Raw genomic sequence first — 18534 nt, 5'->3', positions numbered from 1 at the left:
ATTATTCCATCAAACCAGCATCCAATCTGGGCCTAGACTCAGCTGATCATTGTTCTATCTGGCTCTCCACTTTTATCTTTCACCTCTATTCTGCCTTCCCTTAGGGTGCCAATTCCATAAATTTCTCTGACACATGCCCTTAAGGCACAGGCAAATCCTGCTTACCACCACAATAACTATCTCCAAATCTAACCCATATAACAATTATGTGAGTATTTTGTGCTTATATTCCTGGTTTTTCCACCTCTCAGATCTGTCCAGATTCATTGTGACCATTTTGCATAACTACCTCAGTCTTCAAAACATTGTTCCGCAATTGCTCTGACTGTAGATTATTCATCTACTCCTTTCACAGAAGCCTCTCTGTTTGCTCCTTCATTGCTGAGGATGGAGAGTCCAGGAACAGGTCTTTAAGTTTTTTTTTCTACCTCAGCCTAAAAATATTGCTTATTCTCTCTACTTTAAGGAGGGATGAATTCAGTCAGAGGTCTTATCTCTTTTCATTTGTTTTTTAATGGGCCCAGTTGCCTGCTACCGAACTAGTAATAAGTACAACATCTTTGCCTTTTCTAATACCCTCTTTATGAATGATTAGACCTGAGTACACTTCCTATCCCTTGTATGTTTATCCACCCTTGTCTCCAAGAGCTCATACTGATCTTCTTTTAGGTCTAGTCTCTCCATGATGCACTCATTCTGTTTCTACTGTAGAATGAATGTTTGTGCCCTTTGCAAATTAATGTTAAATCCTAATATCTAATGAGATGCTTTGTGGAGGTAGGGTCTTTGTGGGTTGATTAGGTCATGAGGATTGGGATTTGTCCTTTTATAAAAGAGACCCCAGAGAGCTTCCTGTCCCCTCCACCATGTGAGATGACAGTGGGAAGACAGCTGTGTATGAACCAGGAAGTGGGCTCTCACCAGACACTAAATCTGCTGACAGCTTGATTTGGGACTTCCCAACTTCCAGAATTGTGAAAAATAAATTTCTGTTGTTTATAAGCCACCTAGTTTATGGTATTTTGTTATAGCAGCCTGAGGACTAAGAGAATTTTCTAAGAAAAGTTTACTCTCCCTGTAATTAGCTTGAGGTTTTTTTTTCTTCTACCTCAGCCTAAAATTATCGCTTATGCTTTTTACCTTAAGAGTTTCTATTCCTGCGCATGAGTTTTGAAATAAAGTTTACCATCTTTTTATGGGAGATTGGCAATTTGGGTGTCCAAAATCTAAAGCCGTAGTTAGAATTTGTATAACAAATCCAGAGCCACTTGCAGTCACATGGTAGGGCTTATTCCTGAGTCTTTGGACAAGCCATGTGAATGTTAGTTGTATCACAATTTTCTCTCTTCAGCTCAAAACAATATAACATGGAACAAAATTTCAGACAACTGATCAAACACTGCCTACTTAGAACTGGAGTATTCTTTGCTTTGTTCACTACTATCGGCCAAGTACTTAGAATAATGCCTGGCACAGAGTAGATGCTCCAAATTATATATATTTCGAATGAATGAATGGGACCTAGTTTATGTAAATTGGAAATTTAGAAACTTAGACATTTCGAATTCGAGTGCTAAGAACTACATCTGATTTTAAATAAGAACCTCAGAAACTCTATTCCTGGACTCACAGAGGCCATGTATATAACTTCCAGGGAGAGGGTAAGAAACAGGAGGCAAGGAGAAATATTCTGAGCTTCCCTACTTTCCTGCCCAAGAAATTCGTATAGAAAACCCGCTTCAGAAAGCAAGTCTTAGGATGTTCGCCTTAGACTCATTTGAATTAAGTATGGTAAATAAGAGGACATTAAGCAGGGGCCTATTAGCTAGATACCCGCTAGGTCCTATTATTTCTGAGTTGCCCACCAAGAAATTGCCTGCCATGTATGTTTGCTCTTCATAAAGTACCTATAAATTGTCTATTCTCATTTATGAAATCTAAGACCCCACTCTCACCTGTTCTCCTTTGTCCAAAATGTCATATATACCCTATGTTGCTTATATGAATTCTCCATGCCTATGTATTAAACATTTGGTTTTCTTCTGTTAATCTATCTCTGTTAATTTGATTATTAGCCCAACTAGAACTTCGAAGGTGGGAGGAAAGTATTAATTTTTTTTAGCTCCAACAGTACCTCACCATCATTTCCAAATTGCCCAGAGATAACATATTCCCTTATTTAAATATGGAAACCATGATAAAACTGCCCGAAGTTTATAGAATCGGCTATATAAATCGTGCAACGTAATTCATGATTCTGTTTGTTCTCTCAGAGGAGAGTCGAGGCACACATGCTTGATCCGGGTACACTGAAGGAGATCAAAGGGAGGACGGCTATGAGGCAGCACAGCGAGGTGTCTCTGTGATTGCAGCTCAGCCCAGCTTCCGGGCTTGTGCTCTGTTCCTGGAATAGGGCAATAATAAAGAACAGAGCCCCTGAAAACCACAGAAAAACACCCACACCCACATCTGCCTTGGGGCCCAGGAAGAGGGTAAGCAGGAAGAGAAGGTGGCATGACAGCCATTAAGAAGGAATTAAGGAGCAAGCATGAACATGTCTGTGTTAGAAGTGAGGGGTACGTGAGGGGAGTGGGAACCACAAGGCTGACATCGGGAGGACAAACGAGGATGCCGGAAGCCAGGAAGATGCCCTCTGAAGCAGACACCCTAAGGCTTCTGGAAAGGATCTAAGGCCTGGGTCTCCATGTTTTGCTGGTGAAGACTGAGGTACACATGGCTGTTTCATTAATTATTAACCAGGGAAATGTGGTTACACATCTAACAGGGGACAGTGCTCATAGTCCCTTATTCAAATATGGAAAATATCCTATTTTTATTCTGAAATGATCTATGAATCATATATGACAGAAATTAAGGGAAGCAACATCAGGGGGTGGAAATCTGTCACTATATATTTTAATGACTTTGATCATCAGGCAAAAGAAAATGCTTTCCTCTAAACTAAGCCAGGTGGAAAAAGAATGTGAAGATAATTTAGGTTTAGATTACCAAATGAGGAGAAAGGGTTATTAAGGTAGGAAAGAAAAAGCTTGGAGGGATGAGAAAGTGAGGCGATACAAAGAAATTAAAGGCTGGTTTAGAAACAATAATCAACATTGTGAAGTGGGAATAGAGTTTTAAGCTGCAGAAATAGGGCTTTATTTAAAGTCAGTTTGAATAATTACATTCAAAGTATTAGCAGTAAGTGAAAGTGATTTTTTGGAAGTTTAAATATAAGAAAGTGAGCAGAACATGATGTGGCCAAGCTTGCCCAGACACACTGAGGTAATATCTAAGGATGTCTCAGATCCTGAATTAGATGCATTTCAGGTAATAAGAAGGAATCTACTGCTGGCTTGCACAGATTTGGATTTCCGGAGCAGCCTGCTGGGTGGCCTCCACTGTCAAGCCATCCTGCACACTCCATCGCCTAACTAATGGGCCTGAAGCAGGCCTTTAATCACTATAAAACTTTCAACGCCTTCCCATGCCTTTCTTACTCAACTCCGAACTCTGCCTGGCCTCCTGGCCCCACCCAACCTATTCAATGTTTCTTCTTAGTTCTCCCCAGCACACACCTCTCTCTCAGGCCTGTCTCTTCGGACTTGTCCTACCTCTGGGCCTTTGCCCAAGATTCTGCCTTGGTCTGAAATGTATGCTGTCTCCTGTCTGCCCAGCCAAATGCCATCTTTCTGTCAAGGCCAAGCTTACATTTCAATTCTACCATGGGTCTTTCTTGATTGCCCCCTTTTTTGAACTCCTAAAATACAATTGCTCAATTATATACTTGCCATATATTATTCACTATCCTTTTACACGTATTAGCACTAAGAACTAGAAGAAAGAGAAAAGAGAAGTTAATAACAGAGAAGAGTGAAATCCTCATTTTAGATTCCAGTTTGGAGGTGGATTTGGGTAGAGGGTGGAAAGAGTAAAGCAGAGTTATCATAGAAGCCTTTGGTGCAGGAAAGAAAGTAGGGCCGGCTGTAATGAGCATCCTGCTTTCCATGTCACTTGGCAATAACTTAACCTTAAATTTTAAGTTCATTATCATGAGGAGTAAGAAATTTATCTGGATGTTCTAGATAACAGAAGCTTACCATGCAAATTCTTGGGCTCCACTCCAGACCTACTGAATCAGAATCTCTGAGGGTAGGACCCAGCAATCTTGTGTTTTAATAGCACTCTAGGTAATCCTGATACACAGCAATGTTAGAAAACCACTGCTTTAGAGCATAACAACTTAAAAGTTACTCAATATATGAAACTATTTCTATATAACACACTTCCTTGCCTTTTGGAACAGAACAGACTAAACATAAAGTGCTCCTTTCTTGTGGGGCAAAAGTCACATTACTTCTTGCCCTTTGCCACTGTAATGGGCTGCACACTGGACAAAACACTTAAGTACCACACTGCCGAGGCCGCAGTCTACCTGGTCACCTCAATCACGCATTCAACTGACCGCAACTGTCATTTAGGTCCACCCAGCCCTGATCATTATCTATAACAATACTGGAGGGGCTCCTTAGCTTGGGGCTTTGTGAAAAGAATTCAAGGACTCATTGAAAATGACTGAATCACACTGTAAAAGAAAATGCATGCAGTTCAGTAACTATACCCACCCCTAATACTACAGAAGGAGCACTGAGCAGAGGCATTCTGGCGTCATCTTTCAAAGTCTCCCCTGAAATGGTGAGAACTCTTAGGGAACTCTCAGGAAATGTTTCTGTTCTCAACTGGATTTCACTTCTTGTACTATCCAGGTTTTACTGATCCTCCTCCAAATAACACACTCTGTTCTTGCCACATACCAATTTGCCCGGGAACAATTGCTGGCCTTACAAATCAGTTAAAAGAATTCTCAAAATCTGCATTTACAATTTCTCAAATTTCAGATTTTACTAAGACATCTCTCAGGCTTATGGCTATGGAGGTCTAGCTTCCCTTGAATACACTGTGTGGAACCTGTCACTGGCTTCTTGCTGCTTGGGAGTGGCACCTTTGTGTGTGTCTCCAACCAGCATCTCTGCGCTCTGCCCATATTGAGGTTTTCAGTGAGATTTATATCCAGTTCAGCTCCTGTGGGGAAGAAGTAACTTTTAGATTGATTCCAAACTGAACGGGCTTTCCTTGGACCTGAGGATAGATGCATATGAAAATTTGGTGGACACTGCCAAAATGCTTCTCAGAACATTTCTGCCAATGTTCCGCAGAAATACATTTTCTGAGGGTGCTTGTTTCCTCACAGCCCCACTTTCTCTTCCTGTGGCTATCGTAATGTCCTGTCGCATCTTCCCATGACAGTCATCACTAAATAACATTGCTCATTTCTCTTCAGATGCTGACTGCTCCTCTTGGATGTGGTTTTTTTGTTTGTTTGTTTGTTTGTTTGTTTTTTTGTTTTTAATAGACTTAATTCACTTTATTTCTCTTGTATAACATTATGTGGCGGCCACTGCTGGAGCCTGGGTCCTCCGCATAGAAACTCTAGTGTGAGTCTTTATAAGATGGTCAGTGAATTCCTGAAAGGGAGACTTGGTGAACAAAGTCTCTTTCCAGAGGTTGGGAGTGAGATAGGTCTTAGAAATGATGTCAAATGTGGCCTTGGCAAAGTTGCCCAGGGTGGCAGTGCAGCCCCTGGCTGAGGTGTAGCAATCATCAACACCAGCCAACATCAACACCTTCTTGAGCACCAGGGCTGAGACAATGCCAGTGCCCCTGGCGGTGGGAATGAGGTGCACCAGCACAGAGGCACCGCGGCCAGTCACCTTGCTAGGGACGGTGTGGGGCTTGCCAATCTTGTTCCCCCAGTAGCCTCGCTGCACAGGGACGATGGAGAGCTTGGCCAGGATGAGAGCCCCCACGGATGGCAGTGGCTACCTCCTTGGAGCACTTGACACCCAAATCCACATGTCCATTGTAGTCCCCGATGGCAATGGATGCCTTGAACCAGGACCTCTGGCCAGCGCGGACCTGCTTTTGCATCAGCATAATCTTCAAAACCTCGTCCTTGAGGGATGCCCCCAAGAAAAAGTTAACGATTTCAGATTCCTTGATAGGCAGGGAGAAGAGCTAGATCTCCAAAGACTTGATCTTCATATCCTTGACCAAGCCGCCCAACTTGGTGATGAGAATCCACTCCTTGTCCTCGGCCTTGACTCCGCGAGCTCCACGGCCCCAGCCTCGATCCCGGCGGCGACCCCAGCCACGACCCCAGCCACGACCTTGACCCTGGACGCCGCTGCTGAATCCTCCACAGAAGCCAGCGAGGCCTCCCACCCCAGGGCCCCCGAGGCCGCCAGGCCCTCGCGTGGCACCGGCGTCATCTGCCATTTGGTGTTTTCTCAGAGAAGCGGGCTGCAGTTTTCTTTGAATTGAGATCTTACTTTGAAACAAGTTCTCGCAAGTATAAAATCACAAAACTTGCAGTCTTGCTAAGATATTTGTAATGACCTCTATTCTTTTTCCCTTTGAAGATGAGTCAAGAGTTTTAAAATTGGAAGGAAAAGAAAAATATAAATGACCCAGCCCTTATTTGTATAAAGAGTTTGGAGTCTCACGGTATCTAACTCCATATTCCAAGATGACTTTTTTATTTCCATTCATAGAAAAACACTGTTATTTATTGGGAGTCAAATTCTCCACTACACACAGCGCTGTCCTATTCCTCATTCCTAATACGGTTGAAGTTCAAAGGTTAATCACAAGTGTGGGGGAACCTGGGAGTGAAGGTGGGTAAGAAGTACATTGGATCTTTCTGTGTTTTCCATTAATTTTTTGGTAAACCTAAAACTGCTTAAAAATAAATATTAATTTTTAAAGTAAAAACCAGAATAGGCTATGTAACAACATGCTATTTTTATAATTGAGAAATGACATGCACAGAAAACAAAACACATTTTACAAAAGCACATACAAAGAGAAGATACTCATTTAATACATTAGAATAGGGATCTCTGGGGGCAGTGAAAATGGATATGGAGTATAATGACAAAATGGAATTAACATGAGAGGGGAACATTGCATGAACCAACGATAATAATATGCCATGAACTGAGTATGATCAAATCTATCCCATGAACCTGAAATCCAAAAGTGAAAAAAAAAAAGTAGTGGTTCTCAACTTGAGGAGGAGGGTAGAATTTAGATAAATTTGCTTTGGCCCCATTTCAGACGAAATACATTATAGATTCCACTGTTGGAGCCCAAACTTGTGCATCTTTAAAAGTTCCTGTATTAGCCTCATCATCTGTAAATGTCCACCTCATCATCTATAAATGTCCAGAAGTCCATAATGATATAAATAAATGATTGAAAATAACAAAGAAGAGAAAAATCTTCCCTCTATTCGAATTCCAAATAATTTTTGTAGATACTCATTCTCCAGGAGGTGCAGCTTAATCCCTCTTTCCCTTGTGATTGTGGGCTGAGGTTAGTCATTTGGTTCTAAACAATGGAGTACAGCAAACACCACCTAAACTAAGTAATCAAGGTTGACATAACCAGTAATAAGTTAAGATGCTAGAAGATTTCCTTGATGCAATGGGATCAGACTGGTACTTCCCTTTCATGGCCATCCTCCCTAAAGCCCATAGCTTCCATCTAGTCAGAGACAAATATCAAATTGAGACAAATCATACAAAATACCTGACTAGTAACCGTCAAGATCATGAAAAATAAAGAAAGCATGAAAAATTGTCACAGATTGGAGAAGTCTAAGGAGACATATTGACTAAATGTATCATGATTTCCTGGAAGAGAAAAACTAGTAAAAAAAAAAAAAGTAGAAAAACTAGTGAAATCCAAAGAAAATCTGGTTTAGTTTCGTAAATAGCAATGTACCAATGTTGGCTTCTTAGCTGTGACAAATGTAGCCTGGTAATGTAAGATGTTAACAATAGGGGAAGCTGAGTGAAGGGTAGATGGAAACTCTGTAACATTTTTGCAACCTTCTTGTAAATCTAAAACTATTCTAAAATTAAAAGTTTGAAAGAAAACAAAAAGTTTTTAACTTACCTGATACTTATTATGTAATTAAAAAACAGAAACCAGAAAGGAGAAACATTGCATACAGATTCAGCAGAAGAAAAAATCCATATTGCTTATTTTTCACATGAATTGTTGTACACTTTCTTTATAAAAACAGTTCTATAATGGTGTAACTGAAATATTGTAAATGAAGAGAGAAAGTAGAGAGGTAAAGGGGAGTTAAGAGGCGGGTCAGAGATTAGGGCAAAGGCTAAAGAACTCCATGTAAGAGGTCAGAGGCTGCCAAGCAGGCACCGCGAACTTGCCCACAGTTTGACTGAGCTGAACGACGTGCTCGGCCTTGTCCCTTGTCAACGCCTACTTTGCTCAACACAGTGACCCAGTTGGAATTGAGCTCAGTATTGCAGAAAGAGACATTTTGATCTATGAGGGAAGTCATTACAATCTGGTAATCTCCATATCCTGGATTGTCCAGACCGTCTGGGTCAAAATCTAGACATTTGTGAGGGTGGGGAGAAGCCGAGCTACTGAGAGAAAAATTCAAGTGAGATTATATTTGCTTTTTTCCCTGCAGAAGCTCACCATGGTGCTGTCCAATATTCTCAGACAAAAGGTGTTTAGGAATACACAAACTGCAGCATCATATTCCCTGTTATGGATGGTGGTGCTGATTCATATCCAAAAACTGCTTATAACAAATAATTACTCCCCTCCCAACAACACTGGTTTTAATAGACTCCTATAGCAGGAAAACATGAAAATTTAAAACTTCGCTTATATTTACTTCTATGTTACAAACAGATAGATCATCATATAAAGTTTATAATTCAAAAAAATTTTATTACAATCCAATGATAGAATAGCATTACTTCTACTTTATAAATGGAAAAAAAACACACACACGTCATGATATAAATAATTACGTAAATGGTTGAAGGGCAAGTAGCGAGTAAGCAGCTGGGTGAGGTTTAGATGTCTAGAACCCAAGCTACCTGACATCTGTTCTTGACCTGATGGTGCCAGTCACTCAATATTCTCAGTCTGACTGGCATGGCCAGGTTCCTTTATGAGTTCAACGTTTTTAGCTTGAAGGGGGGTGAAGGTAAATTCTGGTGATAGCTTGTGCCTCTCATACTGGCAGGTGAGCTTTACCTTGTAGTTCACACTTGTTCGTTATGCGTTGTCAAGCAATGGGAATTGGCCTTTTTCACAGCCATGGTTTTACAAACAGCACTGAGTTCCAGGGAAGGTGGAGGAGGTCTCTTACGTGGCATTTAAAATGTCTCCAATGAAATGACATGACGTTTGAGGTTCTGAGATTTGCTTTAAAATAATCCAGGAGGGACCAGAGGGGAAAGAGGGTAGCAGTGACATAGAAATGTCCATAAATATGTAGGAAATGCACATACGCATAGAAGATAGCAATGCTTTATAACATGAATGTTGAAGTTTGGTGATAGGTACATAAGGCTTCATTATACGATCTCCTCTACTTTTATATGTTTGAAATTTTACAGAATAAAAAGTTAATAAATTAACAAATACAGAAATAAATAATATTAAGACTAGGCTCTGGAGAAAAAATTAAGTATCTAAATTTTGAAGAATGTAATTAATTAGTTAGGGTAGGCTCACTTGTTTCAATACATAGACCTTAAAAAACAATCATTCCAACATAATAGAAGCTTATTTCTCTGTAACAAAATGATTCAGGGGGGTGTCCCAGCCTGGAGGGAAAGAAGCTCTGCTTCATGAAGTCATTCAGGGACTCAGCCAGAGTTTCTGTCATCTTCAACATTTGGCTTCCAAGGTTACTCTGCTTGTCATCATCCTGGCCCAAGAAATGAGCACAATCATTCTCCTGAAGGCACAGTCCAGAAGGGCATTCCATTAACAAGAGCTTAGCTGCATGAAACCCTGAGCTGCAAAGGGGTCTGGCATTGTGGCTCATAGCTGAACAGGCATGATCTAGTTAACAGCCTCTGTGGAAGAAAGAGAGAACAAAAATTGGTGGAAAACTAGCTGTCTCTGCCACAATAATCTAGTAGACTTAGCCATTAACATAGGCAGAGACCATGAAGCTTATGAATCTCAAACTTCTAGGGCTCTCACTTGCATGGGCCTCTGTATTAGTTACCAATTTCTATATAACAAATTACTCCAAAACTTATCACATTAAAACAATAACCTCATTATCTCAGTTTCTGAGTCTGGAATCTGGGATGGCTTCTCTGGGTAGTTCTGTCTCAGAATACCTCATGACATTGTAGCCATGGCTGCAGTTATTTAAAGGCTTGACCAGAGCTGGAGGATTTACTTCAAAAATGGCTCACTCACATGGCTGTGAGCTGAAGGCCTCAGTTTCTCCCCATGTGGGCTTCTCCACAGGGCTATCTAAGGATTCTCACAACATATAGCTGGGTTCCCCAGAGAGAGAGGAAGAGAGAGAGAGAGAGATAAAAGTCTTAATGTCTTGTAACATCCGAAGTGACATCTCTTCTTCTATAGTCTATTGGTCTCACAGACCAATCCCAACACAATATGGGAGAGGACTTACACAAGGGCATGAATGCCAGAAGATAGGGATAGTTGGGGGAAATCTACATAATGGGAGATTGGCCATATGTTCCCATGTTTTTGTAGTATTTGCAAAAGTAAGATATTTTTATAATTCTTTCTCTTAATGATACTCCTCCCACAATTGTATAAGCTTTGGGGCCCACAAAACATGAATCCTTTTCTTATACGACCTTACTTGACACTTTTAAAATTGTTTTAGAACTTGGTGAAACTATTCCACAAACTAAAGTCATAAATTAAATTCTGAAGGAAATGAAGTGCTTTTTCAAATTGTGGTTTATTTGTTTATTTGTTTTGACTACTGTTAATTTGATCTAGTGTGCACACTGCTGATTTATCAGTGTTAGATGAGAAGTTAGAAGATCTGGATTCCAATCCAGATTCTACCTCTCACAAACTGGGCGACCTTCCTTTCATAAGATGCGGCCTGATTTCTGGGCTGGCTTCTTTTTTCAGTATGACTAGACATAAAGTATGCTGGAGAGAGAGCAAGGAGTGCCATAAATGATGCTAGAGAAGCCAGCCCATGGAAGACCCTGTAAGCCCTGTGAAGAGGGTTAAGATGTTGTTCTATGTGTTCTGGATGTATTAGTCTGTCTTTGATGCAAAGAATGAACTAGAAGGAGGCAAGATTAGAGAAAGAGACTGGTTAGGAGGTTGTTGTAGTAAATAGGCTGGAGATGATGATATCCAAAACAAAGGCAGTAGATATGAACTGAGAGATATTTGGGAAGCAGAAATGGTAGGACTTGAAGACTGGTTGGCTAAGCAAAGGAAAGACTGAAGGTTGATGCCCAGTTTCTGGCTTGAGCAATCCTGATGACAGTAAGGCCATTTACCAGGACATGGAATAAAATGAAGAACTCTGCTCGTTTGAGAGATGTTGATGAGTTGAGAGGAGGATGCTAATGAGTTCTGTCCTGTCAATGCTGTGTTTAATGTGCTTATGAGCCACCGAAATAGAGGTCTTCAGAATGCAGTTGGTGCTTAGAAGGGATAACTGTCCTGGAAAAGTAAATTTGGAAGTCAGTACCATACAGAAATTAATTAAAGACATGGGAGTAGAAAAATCTAAAATCACCCCTGAATACGTTGAGTAAGAAAAGAAGCAGATTTGGTAAAGAATACTCATTTTTAAATGATTAGTGGAAGAGAAAGAAGGTCCCTCGGTGGATACTGAGGAGGAACGGAGAAACAAGGAAAAAAAAAAAAAAAACAGAAACTAAAGGAAGGGAGAGGTTTTGAAAAGTGTTACATGGGCAACGGGGTCAAGTGCTGCTAAGAGGTTACATAGGGGGAGTCTTGGTGATCTTAACAGAATTAGTAGCAGAGTCGGTAGATGCCAAATTTCAGTGGTTAAGGATTAAAATGGGAGGTGAGGGAGTTATTGTGTCCGATTCTCAAATAACCACCCCCTCTCTGAAATTGGGGAATCCTATTCCCCTTGCAGTTGACTAGTTTAGAAATAGAGTACTAATGTCAGACAACAGAGCACACACTGGCTTAAGCATAAAGGAATTTATAACAGGGTGTTGGTTAGTTTACAGAATGTCTGGAAAGGCCAAGGAATCAAGTCTGGTTGTTGCACAGTCACTGACAACACAACCAGGAGAAAGGCCCCACCACAACATAGGAACTTTCTAGTGGATATGTCCTGCCGCTCTCACCTGCTCCTTGATACCCATGAATCCAGGATCAGGTCACTAGAACCCCCGCAACAGCTGCAGTAGAAAAAAACAAAAGCCTCTACAACTGTGCTTGCCAGAAGAATCATGTGGCCTCTGCCTTATGATGCTCACTTTTGCCTGCCAAGTCTGGCAGGGGTACATCTGCCTGGCAGAAAGCATGAGTAACCCTTACTAAACTTCAAGTGCATCTTGGAAATATAGTCTTTAGCTTTCCAGCTTCTAAAGCCCAGGCATGCTACAATGGATTGAAAAGGTGTGGAATGAGCCAATCAGTAATATTTGTCACTGTCCATCCCTTTGGCTAGTCAGCATTCATTCGTCCTTCTCCCCACACTTAAAATTCCAAACCACAAACTGTAACAATATGTCTCTGCCTGTCACATGAGATCATTTCCTGGACAAATGAAGTTACATTCATTTTCTCCCTTCAAGACACAGAATCTCATCAATAACTTAATTTACCTTTGGTTAATATTTTTCCTCCTCTATATTGATATCCAGAAATCTATATACTAAATTGTGAAGTTAACCACAAATTAAAAAGGGCAAGGGAAAAAAGAACAGAGCAAGGAAGAAAATAAGGTTAGCTACGATAGGGCATGGTGCTGTAACTGCATTTATAAATTCCTTCTGCCACTACTTATTCTAGACTTCCTTTGCTTTCAGCTTAAATGGTTGATATCATTTACCTGATGAGATGACCCAAACCTTCCTTCCTAAAAGGTCTGAGCCTTTAATGACTCTGACACATAGATTCCTGAGGTTTTCCATTGGCTTTTACCACTGGGCATGGTAGTAGCAGGAGGCAAAGGTTGCCTTAGGTTCCAAATATGCTCCTCTTTGTCCTCACTGTATCCTAGAAACCTTATTTCCCCTTTAAAATCAAAATCAAGCACCCCCGACAATATAATTTCCCTCTCCTTCCACCCCTGTTCATGAGGCAGGAGGAATCCAAAAAGACCAGGTATCAGTCTCAATCTCCAGTTCAATGTAACCACTTTTGTGTCTCCTGATGGACTCACTTTTCACTTCAATAATAAGACTGTTAGACCAGTAGAGTTAAAAGTTGCAGGGGGAAAAAAGCAAAAATTTGGGGAGTACATCATTAGGTTTTTTAGTGAGAGATGTCACTCCTACTTACATCCATTGGTTTCTGAACCCGTTTTACTGTGGCCATGGAAGATATGCATTTACTGCATCATGACTGATAGCATTACAACCTCACAAAGTGTTGTTTCCCAGCTGGTACCTTAATTGGGTCTCCCAAAGGCCCATTTACCTTTCTAAAAGCCCATCCACTTCTGGGTGATGGGATATACCTGGTAAGATCAGTGAATCTCAACTGTTTTAGCTCAACGATTTACTTCATTCACCAATAAACAAATTCTATGGTTAGACACAATAATTAATGAGATGCCATAACAATGAATTACAAGTACTTAGTAGGGCGATAGATAATGATACAGGTGAAAGTTTCGCATGCAGGAAAAATAAACTTATATCTGTAGTAAATACACGTTTACAATGAGAAAAAATTTCTGCCCTCTCCATGATAGAAAGAGGCCTATGTAATTAGTCTGCCACTAGGTAGCTGGTTGATATTCCAGTGCTGGGGAGGGAGATTAGGGCTGAGCTATTGGTTGCTGCTGCAGGTATGTTCAGCACTCAGAAGTTGAAGCAACCTAATTAGCTCCAATGCAGGAAGTTAATGTTGAATCTACATAATCTCCTTCCCTGCCACTATGGAGACTTTTAAAATGAGTCTGTTGAACAAACTCTAAGATGCTTGTGGAAAGGCCATTTTGTCCACCTACTATTGAGAATCTCCTCTTCAGGAGTCCTTGACAAGCATCCACACGGGACACAGTTATTCTCATACAGTAAGTCCTCATTTAATGTCACTGATAGGTTCTATGAATTTAAGTGAAACGACATAATGAAACTAGTCTCACCAAAGGCTAATTGTTATAAAGAATAGTTAAGTTCCTATGGCATCTCATCAACATCATAAAAAAATGACATTGGATGAAACAACGTTATTCAGGACCTGCTGTACTCTGGGTACAATCTAAAGATGTCCATCCATGCACTTCTTTCCCCATATCCTCTGCCACAATCTTTCAGTCTTGTTTTTTCCATTACCTGACTCAGCTCTGCCCACGAATCAATATAGATCCACATATCACCACATCTCCTTCCATACAAAATATACCATGATATGTTCCTTCTAAAACTCACACATATGTATCTGCTTGGCAGAAAGTCACTGCCAATATGAGAAAAACTTGATAATAATTTCTTTTCCCTTGTGAAGAGGAGGCAAGGTCATCTGTTGAAAGTGAGGAAGAAAGTTACAGAGTCAGAGATTTGAGGAATTTAAAAGGTTTAAAATAGCCGCATACGTGTGTGTATGTATACAAATACATATATGTGTATGTATATACAAAAAAGATTACTCAGCAATAAAAAAGAATGAAATCTTGCTATTTGTGACAACATGGATGGACCTAGAGAGTATTATGCTCAATGAAATAAATCAGAAAAAGTCAAATACCGTATGATTTCATTTATATGTGGAATAAAAAAAAATTGAACAAACAAAACAAAAACAGATTCATAGAAACAGAGGTCAAACTGATGGATATCAGAAGGGAGGGAAGGAAGGGGGACGGATGAAAAGGTGGAGAGGAATATAGTCAATAATACTGTGATAACTTTCCACAGTGACAGATGGTTATTAGACTTAGTGTAGTGATCACATCATAAGGTATATAAATGTCAAATCACTATATTGTACACCCGAAACTAATATAATATTGTATGTCAACTATACTTAAATAAAAATAAAATAAAATTGCCACACACGAGAGAGAGCGTTGATTTGGAAAACAAAAAATGATTTGGGGATAGTTTTGAAAGTGTCAAATTACATGGTTATGTGGTTTTTCTCCAGAAGCCCAGATTTTTCTCCAGAAGTCAGTCACTAAGAAGCAAATATCACCACTATGGACAAATACAGCATATTTACTGCAACCTCAAGACTATTCATTCACTTGTGTTTAAAAAAAAATTGCTAGTTCACAAAATCAATTTACTGGTAATTCTACCTAAATGAGTGTTATTATTTAGATGTTAGATTTTTAATAGCTTTTGTCTAAGGTATAAGTAATGTACAAAAATTATTTTTTCAAATAAGTATTACTTAGCATAACTTTTAAAATCTATAAAATCAATCAATAATCATGGTTGCCTCTGGGAAAGGGAATTGGGCGGCTGAAAGACAAAAGTGAAGAGAGATTTACTCTGTAGTACATACACTTTTGTAGGTTTGAACTTACAGCCATACATAAAAAAACCAATATAGTCCTTGACGCATCCAGACTTACCTGAAAGGAGTACACTTCTCTGAAAGGACAGGGATCTGTGTGACTGTGGTCTTTTGCCCATTAGGTCCACTCTATACCAAATAACACCTACTGGAGATTTTCTAAGCCATTTCTCAGTATCAGCTAACTAGAGGGATATTTTCCAAAATCTCTGTGGTGTGAATATCAATATCTCTGTGGCAAGACTATGAATTATTTTTTCCTGTATTTTCCAAGCTTTCTATATTGTACATAGTCAGGAAAAATACATCATAAATATTTTGTCATGTATTTACTTATTCATTTATCCATGTATTCAATCACTTTTTTACTGAGTAGTCATGTCTGTGTATATGTTTTCTAAAAACTCCAATGTGTTGTGTTCTAGAAAATACAGAGCTAAAAAAAGGAAGCTTCTAGTTGCCTCAGCCTTTTTAAAGTGGGACAGAGTGTATATAAGAGTGATCTCTGCCTTCCAGGTATTTATAGACAGATATGTAGAAAAGTTCCCAATAAAACAGAATGCTATAAAAGCTATATATAGCAAGCATTGTGCTATGGGAGTGAAGAAGAAACAATTCATTTGGGAATATCAGATACAGACACACAGACACACACACACACACACACACACATACACACATACACACACATTTGAACTAGGTTTTGAAAGATGATTAAAATTTTAGAGAAGAAAAAGAAATAAAGTGCATTTCAAGTTGAGGAAACAGCATGGGCAAAGGCCTGAAAACATGAATATGCATGCAAGTTTGGAAAAATGGACTCCGCCCAGTGAGATAAAAACACAGTGTGCATGAAAATGCTTATGAGAGTAGGGTGACCAAAGGAATGGACAGATCCTATTGCCTGAGATATGCACTGGGAAGCCACTGAAATTGTATGATAAGGAAGGAAAAAGTTCCATTCGTGTTTTAGGAAGATGTCATGTTTAGGCAGTGTGATAACCTAAAAATCACAGGCTTTAAAGTTAAGCAGACCTAAATTTGAATCTAGTCTTGTACTCACTAGAAGTGTCATTTGGGGCAAGTCATTTAGCTTCTCTGTTCCTTGACTTTATCATGTCAAGCAAGAGTTGACAAATGAAAACACTCAATATTTGCATGGCACATAGTAGAGGCTAAAGAAATTATAGGTATTATTCTTTTTATGGTAATGAGGAGGATGCATTATCAAATTAGGATATTGGATACATAAGCCAGTTCAGGGACTGATGCAGAGTCTAGGTGATAGGTGATGAGGGCCGAAAATAAGTAATATAATGACTGTTGGAATATTAATGACAGACCATGAGATACTGACATCTTGTGGGTAGAGGCCAAGGATCTTATAAGGTGCACAACTGCTCTCAACAACAAAGAATTATCTGGCCCAAAAGGTCAGTAGTGCCAAAGGTTCAGGAACCTCGCACTAATGGAATGAAATCAGAGAACAAGTTATACAAGTTTTCTTCAAAAAGAATTTTTAAATGATGAAATATTTAAAACATACTTAAAATATATTAAACATCCATATGCTTACTATGAAAAATTTAAGAGATATTCATAACATGGCTCTTCTACATCAAGGAGAAAGAGGTGGGTTCATGAGTCTGGATAATCCTTGAGAAACATTCTCGCCCTCTATGACTGAGAATCAGTTGTATCTGATGGAAGGGTACTTAAATATCTTCATGTAAAAAGTCCTTCATTCCTCCTACAATGAACTTTAAAATGGAAAGTTTCCAAAAGGAATAATTTGTTAAATTAAGAGTGAGAATTTTCCCTTTGGTTCGTTAAGCAGTATTAACAAATAACATCAGGATATATGGGGAAAAAAGAAAAATTGCAATGTCCTATCATGAAAACTTTCAACAAATGAAGCATAAAATGTTATGGAGACTTTGCCTAAATGGAATCAGACAGAAGAACCCAATCTAGTCCTACAAACCCCTCAGAGCTTCATTAAAATATGACATTGGTGAAAGATTTCGTCTTAGTATGAGTATGACCTCAAGTTTGTGTACTACATTATGCATGTGATTTCTCCCATAAAATGCCACAAATATAAATGGTAAAAATTAAGTGATTCCTTTAGGATTTTAGTGAACATTAATGTTTGCAAAATAAGTAGATAAATACACAGAGAGGTCAGATGGGTTTACACACCAGCCAAGGGATGATCCCTATAGTCAGGCTGATTTAAATTCACACCATAGCAAATTTACAAGAACTGCTCTTAGGCAGGTAATACTACAAATGTAAAATCTGCACATGCCAAGGATTCACTGCATATCTGTTTCATTATAATACCTACCATGGCTCTTTTCTTTGATACATGCCTCAGCTCTTATTATATTTACATGCATTTATATGATATGTATTTTTAATCCAGAAGAATTTGGCCACCTCAAGTAGAATTTTATGTAGATGACTTTATGTTTGTAGTTTAACATGCTCATGTAACTATCTAAAGCTGTACTGTCCAATACACTAGCCAATAGGCACATATGGTTACTGAGCATGTCAAACATGGCTTGTCTAAATTGAGACATGCTGTGAGTATAAAAAATATGTGGGGTTTTGAAGACATAGTTTTAAAAAATGGAAAATATCTCATTAATTTTATTACATTGATACCATTTTAAAATTATATCGTTTTGGATATCTTGAGGTGAGTAAAATTTATTAGTAAAATCTATTTCACCTGTTTCTTTTTACTTTTTAAATGTAGGTTCTAGAAAATTTTAAATTAAATATGTGGCTTGCATTATATTTCTATCAGATGGTGCTATCCTAGAGCTTACCCTACACATCTGGCCACTTTTAAGAACAGGTACATTCCAATTCATATTTCCAATATAATATACATAGTATGGAACCAAACATTCAGCCATCATTTTTCCAGAGAAA

At 39.1% G+C, this 18534-nt stretch overlaps 2 protein-coding genes across 7 annotated transcripts in view; both read right to left on the bottom strand.

Annotated features, from left to right (window-relative positions):
- ARL14 (ADP ribosylation factor like GTPase 14) overlaps positions 1-18534 on the bottom strand; it is a 98299-nt gene that overhangs the window by 64943 nt on the left and 14822 nt on the right. For 2 of the 6 annotated variants that reach the window (XR_004950621.1, XR_001597461.2), the window contains one exon: positions 8807-9974. The exons of the other annotated variants lie outside the window; for them this stretch is intronic. The gene's annotated coding sequence lies outside the window, so the exon portion shown is untranslated. Of the gene's footprint in view, positions 1-8806; positions 9975-18534 lie in introns of those variants that run through there. 6 annotated transcript variants of the gene reach the window in all.
- LOC107513013 (40S ribosomal protein S2-like) lies at positions 4167-6693 on the bottom strand. The gene is given in 2 exon segments (XM_036219990.1): positions 4167-5864; positions 5866-6693. Coding segments are annotated over 2 exon segments (891 nt in total). The 5' UTR covers positions 6337-6693; the 3' UTR covers positions 4167-5444.

This window comes from Rousettus aegyptiacus, unplaced genomic scaffold (genome assembly GCF_014176215.1).
Source record: "Rousettus aegyptiacus isolate mRouAeg1 unplaced genomic scaffold, mRouAeg1.p scaffold_m13_p_4, whole genome shotgun sequence".
In the NCBI taxonomy this organism is placed as follows: domain Eukaryota; kingdom Metazoa; phylum Chordata; class Mammalia; order Chiroptera; family Pteropodidae; genus Rousettus; species Rousettus aegyptiacus.
This window is presented reverse-complemented; position numbering and strand designations above follow the sequence as displayed.